This window comes from Salmo salar, chromosome ssa25 (genome assembly GCF_905237065.1).
Source record: "Salmo salar chromosome ssa25, Ssal_v3.1, whole genome shotgun sequence".
Taxonomy (NCBI): Eukaryota; Metazoa; Chordata; class Actinopteri; order Salmoniformes; family Salmonidae; genus Salmo; species Salmo salar.
The window spans coordinates 21,956,809-21,973,678 of record NC_059466.1 but is presented as its reverse complement, the minus strand read 5'-3'; the positions used below and the strand labels follow the sequence as shown (position 1 = coordinate 21,973,678).

The 16,870-nt window shown below is 41.9% G+C and overlaps 1 protein-coding gene and 1 long non-coding RNA gene across 3 annotated transcripts in view; both read right to left on the bottom strand.

The window, feature by feature from the left end:
* Positions 1 to 2,503, bottom strand: LOC123730542 (uncharacterized). Its single transcript, XR_006762011.1, has 3 exons — positions 1,735 to 2,503; positions 479 to 746; positions 1 to 343 (listed from the first exon to the last, which is right to left on the bottom strand). It is a non-coding gene; the product is annotated as an uncharacterized lncRNA (long non-coding RNA).
* A 3,300-nt stretch (positions 2,504 to 5,803) lies between these two features.
* The window catches only part of itgb5 (integrin, beta 5), a 75,915-nt gene continuing 64,848 nt past the window's right edge, over positions 5,804 to 16,870 (bottom strand). For both annotated transcript variants that reach the window (XM_014173615.2, XM_014173614.2), the window contains exons 13-15: positions 15,776 to 15,895; positions 14,315 to 14,481; positions 5,804 to 7,606 (exon numbers count right to left, since the gene is read on the bottom strand). In XM_014173615.2, coding sequence (XP_014029090.1) covers positions 7,511 to 7,606; positions 14,315 to 14,481; positions 15,776 to 15,895 — 383 coding nt within the window. In that variant the 3' untranslated portion in view covers positions 5,804 to 7,510. The remainder of the gene's footprint in view (positions 7,607 to 14,314; positions 14,482 to 15,775; positions 15,896 to 16,870) is intronic.

The following is a 16,870-nucleotide window of genomic DNA, read 5'->3' as shown; positions in this document are numbered from 1 at the left end:
TATTTTTTACATATCAAATTGTTCACCATGGCTGGTAATCACAATTGTCTCATTACTGTATCTTTTTTTTCTCTTCCAACTTCATATCCAATACAACCTGTAGAATTCTTATTTTCATTTCATGTTCTTCCTTCAGATATTTCATTTCATGCTCATGAAATTCTCTGGTTAACTTTTAATGCATGGTCATCTTTTTTGTTCTCTGCTGAAAGGTGGTGGCAGCATCTTCTCTCAGGGATGCTATAGCAGATCAAATCAAATCAAATGTATTTGTCACATACACATGGTTGGAGGGTACACACTCACTGCACTGGCTCTTCCAACCTGTTCAGATTGCTTTCCTCTGGAAAAAGAACACTGTTAGAAGCACAAATAAACTCATATGATCCTTAGAATGAAAGAAGAATCAAGATTGACACAGACAGGGGAATATATTAACCCAAGGAAGTAACCAATTTACTTTCTTTCGTATATGTACCATTTGTGCTCAGTTCTTCATCTGAACTGTCCAAATAGTCATCGTCTGGTATACCATCCAGAGGTTGGTCATCATCTGGTATACCATCCAGAGGTTGGTCATCATCTGGTATACCATCCAGAGGTTGCTGGTGCTCTATTACTCCAGACAGCAAGTCGCTCAATTCATCAGTCATGTCTTTTTTTGGTGGTCCACCACCAGTAGTTAATCGCTCTCTTCTGATCTCTGCATTCTCTCTTTTAAAGCCAGTTTAAGGTTCTTCCAGAGTCTATAAAAGGCAGATATCATTCAGTATAAGTGATGTCACAAAAATATAAATATGAGAAATGTGAAATACTGATAATAATGAAGATATCTCAGCTGAAGTTGCTGTACTCTTCTTGTGATTACATTTTCATTAGCATTGTATTCACTGCAAATTGCAGCCCAAGCACTCTTTTTCTGTTTTAGTAGCATTTTTTCATACTCAATAGGTTTTTCAACTAATTATTTTAGCCTCTGCCATAGTCTCAAGATTCACACTAGTAATGGTGTTTTCAATTCCAGTCCGGGTTTTAATGAGCACCATTAGACCAACAGCGTGTGCTCATACTGAACCTAATCAGGCTTAACCCAGGTGTTCTCATTTAGGTTTACTAACCTTACTCCAGGCCTCCATAGTCTCCGACCATCTAAGCCACGTTCATGAAAGCTACTTAAATGTCCTAGTTTAACTAGTACACATTAAGGCCTACTCCTGGCTTAAGCTAAACCCTGTCTGTGAAACCGGCCTATTGTTTAGTAGAATCGCTCCCCTGGCTTAGACAGGGTTTAGACTACTATGTTAACAAAAGTATCAAGCACTTACTACTTGTGTTATTCACTCCATCCAGTAGATGGCAACAAAATACACTTTATATTAGAGAGTGGGGAGTCAAGTCATCAGGTTACTCCAGAAACATCATGTACTGTAATGTCCAGCATGTGGCGCCACATGATAACAGATATCTGCCTGTCTCACTGAAGAGGTCACGAAACATCTATTCCCTATCGTATCTGTTAGGTCAATCTACACCTGTCATTTCACTCCGAGGACATATAAGTGAATCTGATATGAACTAAGACACAAATGGTAAGGATAATGCTACCTAACTTGGGTCAAAGGTTATGTTACCTCTGTGTTAGTTTAACTGGACCTGTTTGTGTGTGTGTGTACGTGTGTGCATGCGTGTCAATATTTATGAAGGTAGATGTAATTAATGTGATTTATCGCTTACATCTGGAATGATGCAGGCAGACAATACAAGCATTCACAAGCAGGAGGACAATTCAAATTCACAAAAGCATGACGTTCTGCGAAAATAATGTGCTTGTTATGGCTCACAGGGCCTTTGTGATGGATATTTGTAACATGCTTTGTTGAACACTACGTCATAGTTGGCACGATGGGCCCGGGCATGGGAGCACAGCGGGATACGCATGGAAGCGTGTGGATGCCAATGGTGGGGACAGGAGCCTGGTGATGATTGGCACACACTGCATGCGTGTTAAAACCTCCTGGTCCCTGTATTGTCTTTGGTATGGACATGGGAACTAGGCCATAGTTTACAGAGTATTTACATCACAAAGAGATGCTAATCCCTACTGAACAACACTTCTTACTGCAGACCCTTTTCCCCCTGGACCCTCCAAAGCTGTGAAGAGAGAAAGCTAGCTATGCTTGCTGCAACAGTTGCATGACCCTGTCAAAGTTTAATTCCAGAAGAATGGGTTAATAAATTGGCTTAATTATATTATTACAGTAGCTTAGTATGACTTCATGGGGGGGTCCGACTGTTTACAATGTGTCACATAATTGTTCATTGTGACTGATCGAGAGAAAGGCCTTTGTGCTGTTGAAACATCAACATAAAACCCTCAAATATATCCACTTTTTGTTTTGTTTTCTATAGTACAGTATGAAGTTCTATAGTGGATAAGCTTTACTGTGCAGTGTTCATCTTCATCATTCTCTACACCACTCAAACTGAACTCTGGACCTCAACCAGTTCCACTGCGTTTTTTCATTGTTCCCCTCTAATCAGGGACTGATTTAGACATGGGACACCAGGTGTGTGCAATTAATGATCAGGTACAACAGAAAACCAGCACGCTCCGGTCCTCGTAGGGTAAGATTTGAATACCCCGCTCTACAGCATCGATAGGACGGAGGGCCGTGTCTGTGTTTTCGCTCCTCGCTTGATGAATTAAGGTCACTAATTAGTAATGATTTCCCCTCACCTGGTTGTCTATGTCTTAATTGAAAGGAAAAAACAAAAACCCAGACACTTGGCCCTCCATGGAATGAGTTTGACACCCCTGTTTTAGGATAGTGACAACTATAAATCAAATCAAATTTTATTGGTCATATACACATATTTAGCAGATGTTATTGCGGGTGTAGCGAAATGCTTGTGTTCCTAGCATCTAACAATTCAGAACAATACACAGGAATCTAAAAGTAAAAGAATGGAATTAAGAAATATATAAATATTAGGATGAGCAATGTCGGAATGGCATTGATCAAAATACAGTAGAATACAGTATATACATATGAAATGAGTAAAACAGTATGTAAACATTATTAAAGTGACCAGTGATTCCATGTCTATGTACATAGGGCAGCAGGCTCTAAGGTGCAGGGACGAGTAACCAGGTGGTAGTTGCTAGTGATGGCTATTTAACAGTCTGATGGCCTTGAGATAGAAGCTGATGCACTTGTACTGACCTCACCTTCTGGATGTTAGCAGGGTGAACAGGCCATGGCTCGGGTGGTTGATGTCCTTGATGATCTTTTTGGCGTTCATGTGACACCGGGTGCTGTTGATGTCCTGGAGGGCAGGCAGTGTACCCACGGTGATGCGTTGGGCAGACCGCACCACCCTCTAGAAAGACCTGCGGTTGCAGGTGGTGCTGTTGCCGTACCAGGCGGTGATACAGCCCGACAGGATGCTCTCAATTGTAAATCTCTAAAAGTTTGTGAGGGTCTTAGGGACCAAGCCGAATTTCTCAAGCCTCCTGAGGTTAGAAGCACTGACTGGATACATAAAAAATGTGTTAGAATGGGAGAGAGTTGACTTTGTGTATGTGCTTTCCCCTTTTTTGATGAGATACATTACGACAGACAGTTGAGTGATGAGTTAGAGTTGCTGTTATGTGGAATTTCCTCCCGAGGAATAAAATGGTAGTTAGTGCCTTGCTTTTGAGAAGCATATTTAACATTCCTCTAATTCCAGTCGTGTCAGTGATTGTCAGTTATTGACAATCACGGAGTGCAGTTTGCCTGACCCCAACCAAACTGATGCATCACGTGGTCGGGGCCCCATGTTGTTAGTGCAGTTAGCAACAACAATGTAAATAGCAGACACATCCAGATGGTAGATGGCTTGTGCTGTGAGTTGTCTTTTTAGCATCCAGTGTTTCTTGCGGTCAGTGCTCTCCCTCAAGCTGTAAGGATTAGAGACGGTACTGGGTCATCTTGACACATCTGAGATGAGACGGGAAGTGAAGAAGAGGAACAAGACAGAGTGGAGGGCTGGAAAGAGGATGTGTAGTCTAAACAGAGTGAAAACATGAGAAAAAGGAAAGGGAGCAATACAGACAGCAGAGAAAGAAAAACGAAAGGTGCACATATGTGAATGAAGAATAGAAACTTGGTAGAAGTCTAAGGTCAGCTGACCAATGGGAGCAGCTTCAGGTTTGTCAAAGTGTGATGAGAGGTAAAGGGATGGGTGCACGGAAGACACACTTTCACACCACTAGTCTGCTACCCTCTTCCAAAACACACACACAGAGATTTCCAAGCTTATCTACTTCTCTACACACTAAAGACTATTGTAGGAGCTCCCTCCCTGCTCACAATAACATTGGAAAATAAATGTCAATGATGTAACTCCAAACCAAACCCTCCCATCCCCGCCGAGTGCCGTTTACATCTAACATCTTATCCAGCATGCATTTCCCAATCATGTGCACTGAGGAGTGAATGGCATCTATCAGGAGTCACTGATGTGTACCAGTACAGAGAAGAAGAAAAAAAATGTATGAAATGTATGCATTCACTACTGTAAGTCGCTCTGGATAAGAGCGTCTGCTAAATGACTAAAATGTAAATGTACTGATGTATTGGTCCTATTAACATTGACTTCTCTTTTCAACGACCCATTCATTTCCCCTCATTATACCCTCCAGACCCACAGTCCGTCTACATCACACTCCGGGCCAGCTCGATTGTGCTTAATTAAAGTATTGATTGTGTTAACGAGGCTAGATTTCCAGTCCACAGAGGCTACCTGCTGATTGGGCCTGATCATTCTGAAGCCTTAGGTGTTATTTCCTTTAATGTTCAACAAACAAGTGCACTGACTGAACTGGAAGTCCCAATGGCCTCCATTTTAACTGTGCCCTGTGTCCCTGCTGAGATTCTAAATGAATACGCCAACCTACTTTCTCCCTACAGCTGAAACCTGGACTGAGGCTGGGCCCTGCCTCGCGGGGGGGGTGGGGGGGGGGGGAGATATTTATGACCTAACTTCAGGCTGAAATAACAGCCCCTCCAGTCCCATAGACATGTTCCATATCCCAGCGTTACTCCCACCCCCTCCCCTGTATACTTGGGATCTTCTAAACTATGAAGTTAGCAGGGAAATAGAATGCATTTTCCAGCTCATGTGAACCATCAAGCTCTCGGGAAACTGAATAACAAATAGGGTGTACACATATTCCATGTGTTTATTGACATTACTTTGGGTTGTTAGTTCTTCTATGAGTCTTATTTGCAGTTCATTTGAACTCTGAAAAAAATTCGGAATTCATGCAACTAATTTAGCTGCTAAGATACAAATCTGGGTTAGCTGAGGAGAGAAGCACATGGTGAGGGTTGTCATGGGCGACAGCAGAAACCAAGGTGTAAATGACAGAATCAAAGGGAGACCAGACCACCTTTCCTCCGTGTTTCTGTATGAGGGCAGTAGACTGCTGCTTATTGGTTGAGAGTGAGAACAGATGTGTTTGAACACATGCACACACAGACACAGCTTCCCTGGCACCTGAGGTCTAAGCCAAAGACAGACCCCCAATTCATTCATGCCTCTCTTAACATTCAGTCACCCTCCAACACTCACAGTTCATTTCGTTCAAAAAATGTTGTTATTTGGAAATGTGCTGCTGCTAGGAAGTATAGTTTCATGATTTATGCACAGGTGAAACTATGCATAGGTAAAACAAATAAAAGGTGGAGGATTCTGGACAGGGGTGGGGGAAAAAATTGCAAGAGAGAGGGAGTAAAAGTCTAAGAAATGGGATATATTTGCTATTAAGTCATCCATTTATTGCTGTTTTGTGAATACCTGCTCTGTGTGCAGAATGACATATACACGTAGTAGTGTTGTAAATCTATTGGTTTCTAATGGTGAATTATCAATGCTGTACAGGAAAGGTCTGGGCTAATGCATTTCCTCACATGGTGCCAAGACACACAAGTAAGCAGATTGTTTTAATGTGATTCTTATTGCGTTTGGCACACACACATCCATAAACGTTAGTGCGCACACTCTTTTCGCCCATCGTCTCCCGCTCTCTCTCACACACGCACACTCTCAAGCCTAGCCCACCATCACAAAAAAGGCCACGGAACACATTTAATGAGAAGTCTTCCCTCCATCTCATACTGTAGCCCTTTCATAACTCCAGTGCCATGTTTTAGCCTGCTTCTTCCTGTTGGAATGGGTGAGGGAGAGAGTTATGTCCCATGTCAACACAGCTTAGAGACGTTCCCTGTTTCTCCGCCCACCCACACTCACAGTGCAAGTAATGTAGCCATGACAGAGAGCAGGGTTATTGCAGTCATACTGAATAGTAGCCTGGTCCCAGATCTGTTTGTGCTGTATCCAAATGTATCTATTTGTTTGGCAATGACAATAGGTGCTGACACAGCACAAACAATAGATCAAGACTAGAGAAAGAAGTGCATATGGAGTATAACAACAATAATACAAACACAATGAGAATAGATGGAGATTCTTAGTCACTTTGAGTCTCTCCTAATAATATCATCTATTGTGCAAAACAAGGGTAAGAAAACTATTGCTCTTTTAATGTTAGTACCATGATGCCAAAGTCATAACAAAAAAAATTGATATCTCATAAACCTGAAAATCTCCTGCTGATGTACATTAATTCATATTTCCATTTTGTTATGAAGGAGGATGCATAGTGAGTGTCAGGAAAGGCTTTTTTAAGAGTAAAAAAAAATATACATACAAATATAAGTCGATGCCTTGGCTGTCTGTACATTGTTGTTTATGTGAAGGAGATGTTATGGTTTATGACAGCGTTTCCCAAATTCGGTCCTCGGAACCCCAAGTGGTGCACATTTAGTATTTTTCCCTAACACTACACAGCTGATTCAAATGATCAGAGCTTGATGATTAGTTGATTATTTGAATCAGCTGTGTAGTGCTAGGGCAAAAACCAAAACGTGCACCCTTTGGGGTCCTGAAGACAGAGTTTGGGAAACCCTGGTTTGTGATGTGAAGTTGGCAATTTAACACAAATTGCCAGCGACAGATAGGGTTTCATTGTTCTGTCTACATAGTCCATTCCGCTTATATAACATCCGCTTGTTAGCTAGAGAGATGACTCAGAGGAGCACAGATTATTGTCTCTGTCCTCTTTAAACAATTTCCAGACCAGGAGAATGTTGTTGCTTGTCCTCTGGGCTGTATTCTACTGACATCAGTAAATCACACAGAGCAGCCTAGAGCTTTAAGTCACATCTCATTACTTCATGGCAGTTGGTCACTTTGTTTCTCCTCAGTCAGAGAGAGAAAGTAAGGCCACAGTCCCCAGAAACAATCCAGACTACTACTTTACCTTCTGTTTCAGTTTGTCATAAGTCCTTGGCAGATCAGATAGATGGTTAAGTTTATTTAATCATTTCCCACCCCTCCTGGTTCTCTACTTGGACCGGTCCTGCCGTGCCCCCGCCCCACCAACACCCCTATGGGGAGGAGGTCAGTGGGCTGCTCCGTTGTAAGACTTGCCATACATAATGAAGTCTGTCTCTATTGGGTGGCTGGAGATGGGCTGCTTGTAGAGGGGGTTGGAGGCCTGGAGAGAGAGATGAAAGAGCGAGAGAGAGAAAAGGGGAGAGAGTAACAGAAAGTTAGAAAAATTGGTCAGTCAGTTCATTAACATGCACATGTTGAGGCAGGATGGACATTTAAGCCACAGCCTCAGAATCTTGGAACAGTGACAGTGTTCCAAACAGTTCTTCCACTAACTGACAGCTTTGTGGTCCAACACGAGGTCTGATGGTTCAACACATTATGTTTTTGCTCCAGCAGATGCTTCAAGTTAGGCTCTTCACACAGATCACATTCAAGTGGTCATACAGAGGATATCATACCGAGATACCACACACAGGGCTATCGCAGCCAACTCCGGAGCTATGGTTGAAGACACGAACAAGTACAAGAAGTCCCACTACGACCTCAGCAGAGCCATCAAACAGGCAAAAGGACAATATAGGATCAAGGTGGAATCCTATTACACCGGCTCCGATGCATGTGGTAGGGGCTACAGTCCATAAGATTACAAAGGTGGATCTAGCCGTGATCTATCCAACAACGCCTCTCTACCAGAAAAAGACAATGCATTTTATGCACGCTTCGACAAAAACACCAAAGAGCCGTGCACAAGGGCCCCCGCCGTCCCAGAGGACTTGGTGATCTCGCTCTCAGAGGCCGAATTAAGGTTTTTAATCTGGTCAACACTTGCAAGGGGACAGGGCCAGATGGTATTCCAGGGTCATTTTCAACCTCTCCTTGTCACAGTCCGTAATCCCCACGTCTCAAGCTGACCACCATCATTCCTGATGGTTACTACCACCCTTTCCTTATGCACTAACATCTGTAATCATGAAATGCTTTGAAAGGCTGGTCATGGCACACATCACCTCCATCTTCCCAGACACCCTAGAACCACTCCAATTTGCATACTGCCCCAACAGATCTTTTTATTTTTATTTTATTTCATGTTTATTTAACCAGGTAGGCCAGTTGAAAACAAGTTCTCATTTACAACTGCGACCTGGCCAAGATAAAGCAAAGCAGTGCGACAAACAACACAGTTACACATGGAATAAACAAACGTACAGTCAATAACACAATAGAAAAAAAATCTATATATAGTGTGTGTGAATGGCGTAAGGAGGTAAGGCAATAAATAGGCCATGGTAGCGAAGTAATATATATATATATATTCAGTCAATAAAAAATAAAAAAAATGCCATTTAAGTTTGATTTATTGAAACCTTAATACCAACTGGTTGTGTTCCACAATATAATATAATCTTCAAAAAGGTAGTAACCTCAGCAGTGGCCCTTGCTTGCAGAAGCATATTGCTGTGCAATGGTATAGCATTGTTTTGTTAATTTAGCAGACAAGACAATCTTACTTCCCAAGCCCTTATCACAGACAAGACACCTATTTTGTAGTAAAAAACATTGTAATATAACAGAATACATTTCCAAATGAAAAAAGTTACCAGTGTTAAGTGATGTGCATATCCTGTCTTGAACAGTTATTCTCAGTGATCATTTGAAATGGGGCTCAATTTGGCGAGTTGAAAGACAAATTGTTTCAGGGTTACAAACCAAAATCTGTCTTCTTTTCGATATACAGACATTCAATATAGTTTATTCTGCCTATTCTTTGGAATTTTCTTAAAAAAGGTCAATTCCACATTGAACACTGCATGGTGATGAATTACGGCCACATTCTGATGAAAATATGCTCCGTCTTCATTGAACTAACGTTAATCCATATTTTCAGTGTGGAACCTGTCTATGTTTTGGGGGGGGGGGGTTATAGGCTAGGATAACCAATTAAAAAAATGTCACTAGCAGTTCGCAAAGTAGCTTAAGCGGGGGGAAAAAACGGGACACAATTATTCCAAAACTGCCGCTCGTTGATGGAATACATATTTTCCTACTTCAATCAATCAGTCCATTTTGAATGTGGGATAAAACTGTCATGATTTGTCAAGGAATGTCGATTGTGTATCAGATACGTTTTAATAGGGATTTATTGCTGCAGGCCTAAAGGGAGCTTGTGTGCACACTTACGACACGTGTGTAGAGGGAGAGGTCAAACGCAATGAGTGAGTGAGACACCAAGAGGAAAGGGAATTTAGGGAGATGAACTGCACGATGCTTGGCTTGGTTTCTTTTTTGTTGTGCCCCGTAAATGAACATGTAGGCCTATGGAACACTAGACTCAAAGAAAACTAACAGTCTTCAAGACAAAAAAATTATAATAATTCAAAGCACATTCCACCAAACAGTTTTACAGTATTTGAAAAAAAAATGAATCTCTGGTTAAAGATAGTTTTGACGTTGAGATGTTATTTTATGTAACCTTTATTTAACCCGGACGACGCTGGGCCGAGCCACACGAGACTCATGCCCATCTCTACCTCCGACATACTTTTTTTTAGTTTGAAGCGCTGTCACAGTGTCACCAATTTGATTTGAATAAAATTTGATTTGACCATGAAAGTGTTTAAAACTTGTCTCAGCAGAATACATATCTGATGCAACGTGGGTAAAAACGGCTCATTTGGCCAATATTACTTACCAAGCAAAGCAGAGCTGTTTTATCAACATACAAATATCCTATGCATTTTCTATTTTGCACATACGCTACATTGTAACTTTTATATTTAACTAGCCAAGTCAGTAAAGAACAATATATTATTTACAATTATGGCCTAGGAACAGTGGGTCAACTACCTTGTTCAGGGGCAGAACAACAGATTTTTACCTTGTCAGCTCGGGGATTTGATCTAGCAACCTTTTGTTTACAGGCCCAACGCTCTAACCACTAGAATACCTGCACTCGCATATAGGGTTCAACCAGGACTGTTACATTTGTAACTGAATGGAGACATTTTAACAATGGAATTTAACCTATTGATAGGAAAAAAAGATGGGAAAAAAAATGTAGAATGGTGTAGAGGAGAATAAGATTGAATCATGCAATATTAGGCCTACTGATTACTTCTCAGTATATACTGACAGCCTGTGAGCTACCGGACATTATTCTGTAAAGATGCAACCTTTGGTAGACTGATGAAAGGCTACTCTGAGTCAGTGGGTGAATCTCAATTACATTCTTCTCTGCTTCTCAAAACCCATTGAATGAGAAAGCCAGAGGTCCCTCTCCTCTGACCTTTTCCTCCAATGTGTTTTGAGGAGACGGGGAGAGAGGACGTAAGCAACAGATTATCCCACAGGCTGCGATACAGTTTAGCCTAATCAGACCTGCACGTGCTCATCATAGTTCTTATAGGCAAAATTGCATTCTCATTTCTTTAACGCTCATCGTAGTTCTTGTGTGGTTTTTACTCATACTTAAATGTTTTATAATATTTTCTAAACTCAGCAAAAAAAGAAACGTCCTCTCTGTCAACTGCATTTTTTTCAGCAAACTTAACATGTGTAAATATTTGTATGAACATACGTTTCAACAGACATAAACTGAACAAGTTACACAAACATGTAACTAACAGAAATGGAATAATGTGTCCCTGAACAAAGGGGGGGTCAAAATCAAAAGTAACAGTCAGTATCTGATGTGGCCACCAGCTGCATTAAGTACTGCAGTGCATCTCCTCCTCATGGACTGCACCAGATTTGACAGTTATGTCTGTGAGATGTTACCCCACTCTTCCACCAAGGCACCTGCAAGTTCCCGGACATTTCTGGAGAGGAATAGCCCTAGCCCTCACCCTCCAATCCAACAGGTCCCAGACGTGCTCAATGGGATTGAGATCCGGGCTCTTCGCTGGCCATGGCAGAACACTGCCATTCCTGTCTTGCAGGAAATCACTCACAGAACGAGCAGTATGGCTGGTGCATTGTCATGCTGGAGGGTCATGTCAGGATGAGCCTGCAGGAAGGGTACCACATGAGGGAGGAGGATGTCTTTCCTGTAACGCACAGCGCTGAGATTGCCTGCAATGACAACAAGCTCAGTCCGATGATGCTTTGACACACCACCCCAGACCATGACGGACCCTCCACCTCCAAATCGATCCTGCTCCAGAGTACAGGCCTCGGTGTAACGCTCATTCCTTCGACGATAAACGCAAATCCGACCATCACCTCTAGTGAGACAAAACCGCGACTCGTCAGAGAAGAGCACTTTTTGCCAGTCCTGTCTGGTCCAGCGACGGTGGGTTTGTGCCCACAGGCGACGTTGTTGCCGGTGATGTCTGGTGAGGACCTGCCTTACAACAGGCCTACAAGCCCTCAGGCCAGCCTCTCTCAGCCTATTGCGGACAGTCTGAGCACTGATGGAGGGATTGTGTGTTCCTGGTGTAACTCGGGCAGTTGTTGCCATCCTGTACCTGTCCCGCAGGTGTGATGTTCAGATGTACCGATCCTGTGCAGGTGTTGTTACACGTGGTCTACCACTGTGAGGACAATCAGCTGTCCGTCCTGTCTCCCTGTAGCGCTGTCTTAGGCGTCTCACAGTACGGACATTGCAATATATTGCCCTGGCCACATCTGCAGTCCTCATGCCTCCTTGCAGCATGCCTAAGGCACATTCACGCAGGTGAGCAGGGACCCGTGGCATCTTTCTTTTGGTGTTTTTCAGATTAAGTAGAAAGGCCTCTTTAGTGTGCTAAGTTTTCATAACTGTGACCTTAATTGCCTACCATCTAAGCTGTTAGTGTCTTAACAACCGTTCCACAGGTGCATGTTCATTAATTGTTTATGGTTCATTGAACAAGCATGGGAAACAGAGTTTAAAACCTTTACAATGAAGATCTGTGAAGATATTGGATTTTTAAGAATCAAGACAGGGTCCTGAAAAAGGGCTGTTTCTTTTTTTGCTGAGTTTATTTAATTAGTATTACTACATTGTTGGGAAATAGCTCTCAAGGTAAGAATATCACTGTACTGTTTTACACCCGTTGTATCCTCTGGACGTAGCGAATAAAACTTTGAAATACATTTTTGTTCCTACTCCAATTCCCACATATGGCTTCAGAGTGTTATGATACATGGAAACTGTTCCAAAAGTACATTAGATGTACACCACAATGAGATGAAAGACAATACATTCCACAACTTGGCATTTCAAATGGGATGTGCTTATATCCTATCCTTCTCAGACATGCAAGTCTCATAACTTATATTGGCCTACTCTTGTCCCAAAACAGTCATCAAAGCAATTTACACAGCCTTTCATTTGATAGATAGTCCTCATTGACTCCCATAACTAATATGGCTCAGTCACAACTGAATTCAACCTGTTTATATGCACAGTGCCTTCTGAAAATATTCATACCCCTCCTTGACTTATTCCACATTTTGATGTGTTACAGCCTGAATTCAAAATGTATGTATTTTCTCACCCATTTATCTACGTACAATACCCCATAACGACAATGTGAAAACATGTTTTTAGATTTTTGTTGATAATTTATTGAAAATGAAATACAGAAATATTTAATTTACATAAGTATTCACACCCCTGAATCAATGCATGGTAAAAGCGCATTAGGCAGCGATTACAGTTGTGAGTCTTTCTGAGCAAGTCTCAAGCTCTGCACCCTGGATTGTACAATACTTGCCGATTATTCTTTTTCAAATTCTTCAAGCTCTTTTAAGTTGGTTGTTGATCATTGCTAGACACCCATTATCAAGTCTTGCCATAGATTTTCAAGCTGATTTCAGTCAAAACTGGTGCTATGCCACTCAGAAACATTCAATGTCGTCTTGGTAAGCAACTCCAGTGTATATTTGGCCTTGTGTTTTAGGTTACTGTCCTGCTGAAAGGTGAAGTGTCTGGTGGAAAGCAGATTGAACCAGGTTTGCCTCTGGGATTTTGCCTGTGCTTAGATCTATTTAGTTTATTTTTACCCCCCCCAAAAAAAAAAAACTACCTAGTCCTTGCTGATGACAAGCAAACCCATAGCATGATGCAGCCACCACCATGCTTGAAAATATGAAGAGTGGTACTCAGTGATGTGTTGGATTTGCCCCAAACATAACACTTTGTATTCAGGACATGAAGTTCATTTCTATGCAGCATTACTTTAGTGCCTTATTGCAAACAGGATGCATATTATGGAACATTTTCATTATGTACATGCATCCTTTTCACTCTTGTCATTTAGGTTAGTTTTGTGGAGTAACTACAACCACTGCCATTAAACTCTTGAACTGTTTTAAAGTCACAACTGGCCTTCCGGCAATGGAGTTAGGAAGGACGCCTGTATCTTTGTAGCGAATGGGTGTATTGATACTCCATCCAAAGTGTAATTAATATCTTCACCATGCTCAAAGGGATATTCAAGGTCTGCTTTCTTTTTTGCAAGACATTGGAAAACACTCCCTGGTCTTTGTGGTTTAATATGTTTGAAATTCACTGCTCGACTGAGGGACCTTACAGATAATTATATGTGTGGGATAGAGAGATGAGGTAGTCCAAAAAATGATGTTAAACACTATTATTGCACAAAGAGTCCATGCAACATGTGACTTGTTAAGCACATGTTTAGTCCTGAACTTATTTAGGCTTGTCATAACAAAGGGGCTGAATACTACTGACTCAATACATTTCTGCTTTTCATTTTCTATTCATTTAGAAACATTTAGAAACACATAATTCCACTTTGACAGTGGGTAGGCCAGTGACATCGCAAAAATGTATATTCAGGCTGTAACAACAAAATGTTGAAAAAGTCAACTTTCTGAAGGCACTGTAAATCACTGTTATAAATAGGTTAGTCATCCTCCTCACCATCTCGTAACGTGCGCGGCAGCGTGCGCTCTGGAAGCGGGCAAACTCCCGCCGGTCGTGCACGGTGATGACCAGCTTCCAGATGGCTAGCAGCACAATGCCCACCAGCAGGATACTGCCCACCACCGCCAGGAGGACCGTCATGGCATCCGGCGCTGCGCCACACTCTGGAGACGGGAGGGGAGACAAACAAACAAAGATTATTAAAAAGCAGATATATACACAGGAACTAAGAAAATACACAAAGATATAGATAGGAGAAATATAGAAAGAGACATATACACTGAACAAAAATATAAACACCATGGTCCCATGTTTCATGAGTTGAAATAAAAGATCACAGAAACGTTCCATGCGCACAAAAGGCTTTTTTCTCTCAAATGTTGTGCACAAATTGTTTACATCTCCGTTAGTGAGCATTTCTCCTTTGCCAAGATAATCCAAGTTTTTAAGGGGGGGTGCAATTGGCAGGAATGTCCACCAGAGCTGTTTCCAGCGAATAGAATGTTAATTCCTTTACCATAACCTGCCATAAAAGTGATCTATGGTGGCGGTGGGGTTGTGGTATGCGCAGGCATAAGGTATGGACAACGAACACAATTGCATTGTATCGATTGCAATTTGAATGCAGTTACTGTGACAAGATCCTGAGGCCCATTGTCATGCCATTCATCCACGTTTCAGCATGATAATGCACGGCCCCATGGATCTGTACACAATTCCTGGAAGCCGAAAATGTCCCAGTTCTTGAATGAACTGCATACTCACTAGACATGTCACCCATTGAGCATGTTTGGGATGCTCTGGATCCACAGGCCTCAATCAACAGCCTTTATGCTAAGGAGATGTGTTGCGCTGCATAAGGCAAATGGTGGTCACACCAGATACTGACTGGTTTTCTGATCCACGCTCCTACCTTTTTTTTTTAAGGAATCTGTGAAAAACAGATGCATATCTGTATTCCCAGTCATGTGAAATCCTTACATTCCTAGACAGTCCTAGTTAATGAATTCATTTAAATTGACTGATTTCCTTCTATAAACTAACTAAGTAAAACCTATAAAATTGTTGCGTTTATATTTTTTGTTCAGTATATATATATATATATATAATAAATAAATAAAATGAGAGAGATAGATAGAGACAGGAACATAGACAAAGGGAGATGCAAAAAAAAAAAAAAAAGAGTCAAAAAATCATACAGAATAGCTGTTTAAAAACAGGACTCGTTTACACAAAAACATCTAAATCTAATATCATAACCCCATTGTCCAATAGAGTGCATGTCCACAAGAGGCCTAGACTGACACTCGCCAGATAATAACAAACAGACATGGTATACAGTATTTCATACGGCAACACATGGCCTTCTCTGCTATTGTTTTATCCTCCATTTCTTTGAATGTGAAGAGAAGCATCTGGCTGATATGTTACGTCCATGTTTTCTGTAGCAGTACTGACCTGGCTCTTTGAGCGCGGTGAGGACTGACATGCCGTTGGCGTGTTCAGAGTACATGAACTTCATCACACACTCGTTCTCCGTCTTGTACAAGCAAAGGACAGCGTTTGGGTCTTCCGTTTCTGTAAGAGAACAAAAAGAGAGGGGGGCACTGCTGAGACACAAGCGAGAAAAAAAGCTGGCGAAACTTACTGAGAGAAGAAACAGAAAGACAGAAAAAAGAAAACAAGAGAATGGTGAGAGCTCCAACAAGACAACAATGTGGGAAAATGTATCAAGATGCATTGCTTTATTGTGAAATCACTCTTGGATAAGTGATTGATCGCATTCCACAGTAAGGACAGAGCTATTTGCTTTGCTTTTTTGTTCTTGTGAACTCTATCATTCAAATATTCTAAATGCCTTGGGGACTGAGGAATTAGACTAGCTTTAACCCCATCCACCTTATTCCATCTCCCCTCGCTTCCCTCCAGCCTCGTCTCCCCTCTCTGCTTTCGGCGGGAGAGAAGTTTCTGGAATGTACATGCAGAGTGTATTAGGGGAGGTTGGAATAGCAGAGTGAGAACGCAGTGAAACAGAGCAGATCTAGGACAGTGAGGGGAGGGCCTTAAGATATAACAATCCCTTTAAATCTAGAGCCCATGGTGCGTCTGAAACGGCACCCTATTGCCATCTCAGCATCACAATGTCCCCACAAGCAACATTAACATATTAAAACATTCCTAGTTAACTATCCCCCGCAATGCAAAATGCTGAAGGGATCCAGACAGACCAAACCCTGGGACTGTCTACGTTCCACTTAAGACCTGTGGGTTTTAAAAGACAGCACGTGATGACAGTTTAGAGTTATGGGTGCAGGTAGAGTTACATGTTTGTTTAGAGGGTGGGGTAGATGGGGAGTAGGCAGGGGGCATCATGTTTTAATGGGGCTGCGTGTCTTTGAACTAAATGATGGGTTTGGCTGCATGGCGCTGCCCGTTATTATAAGCTGCTACCTGGAGGACAGAACAGAAGATGTCCGTCCGCTTTGCCACTAGAGACCCAGACTGACACTCGCCAGAAAATAACAAACAGACACCCACTCTGGACTGGAGAGG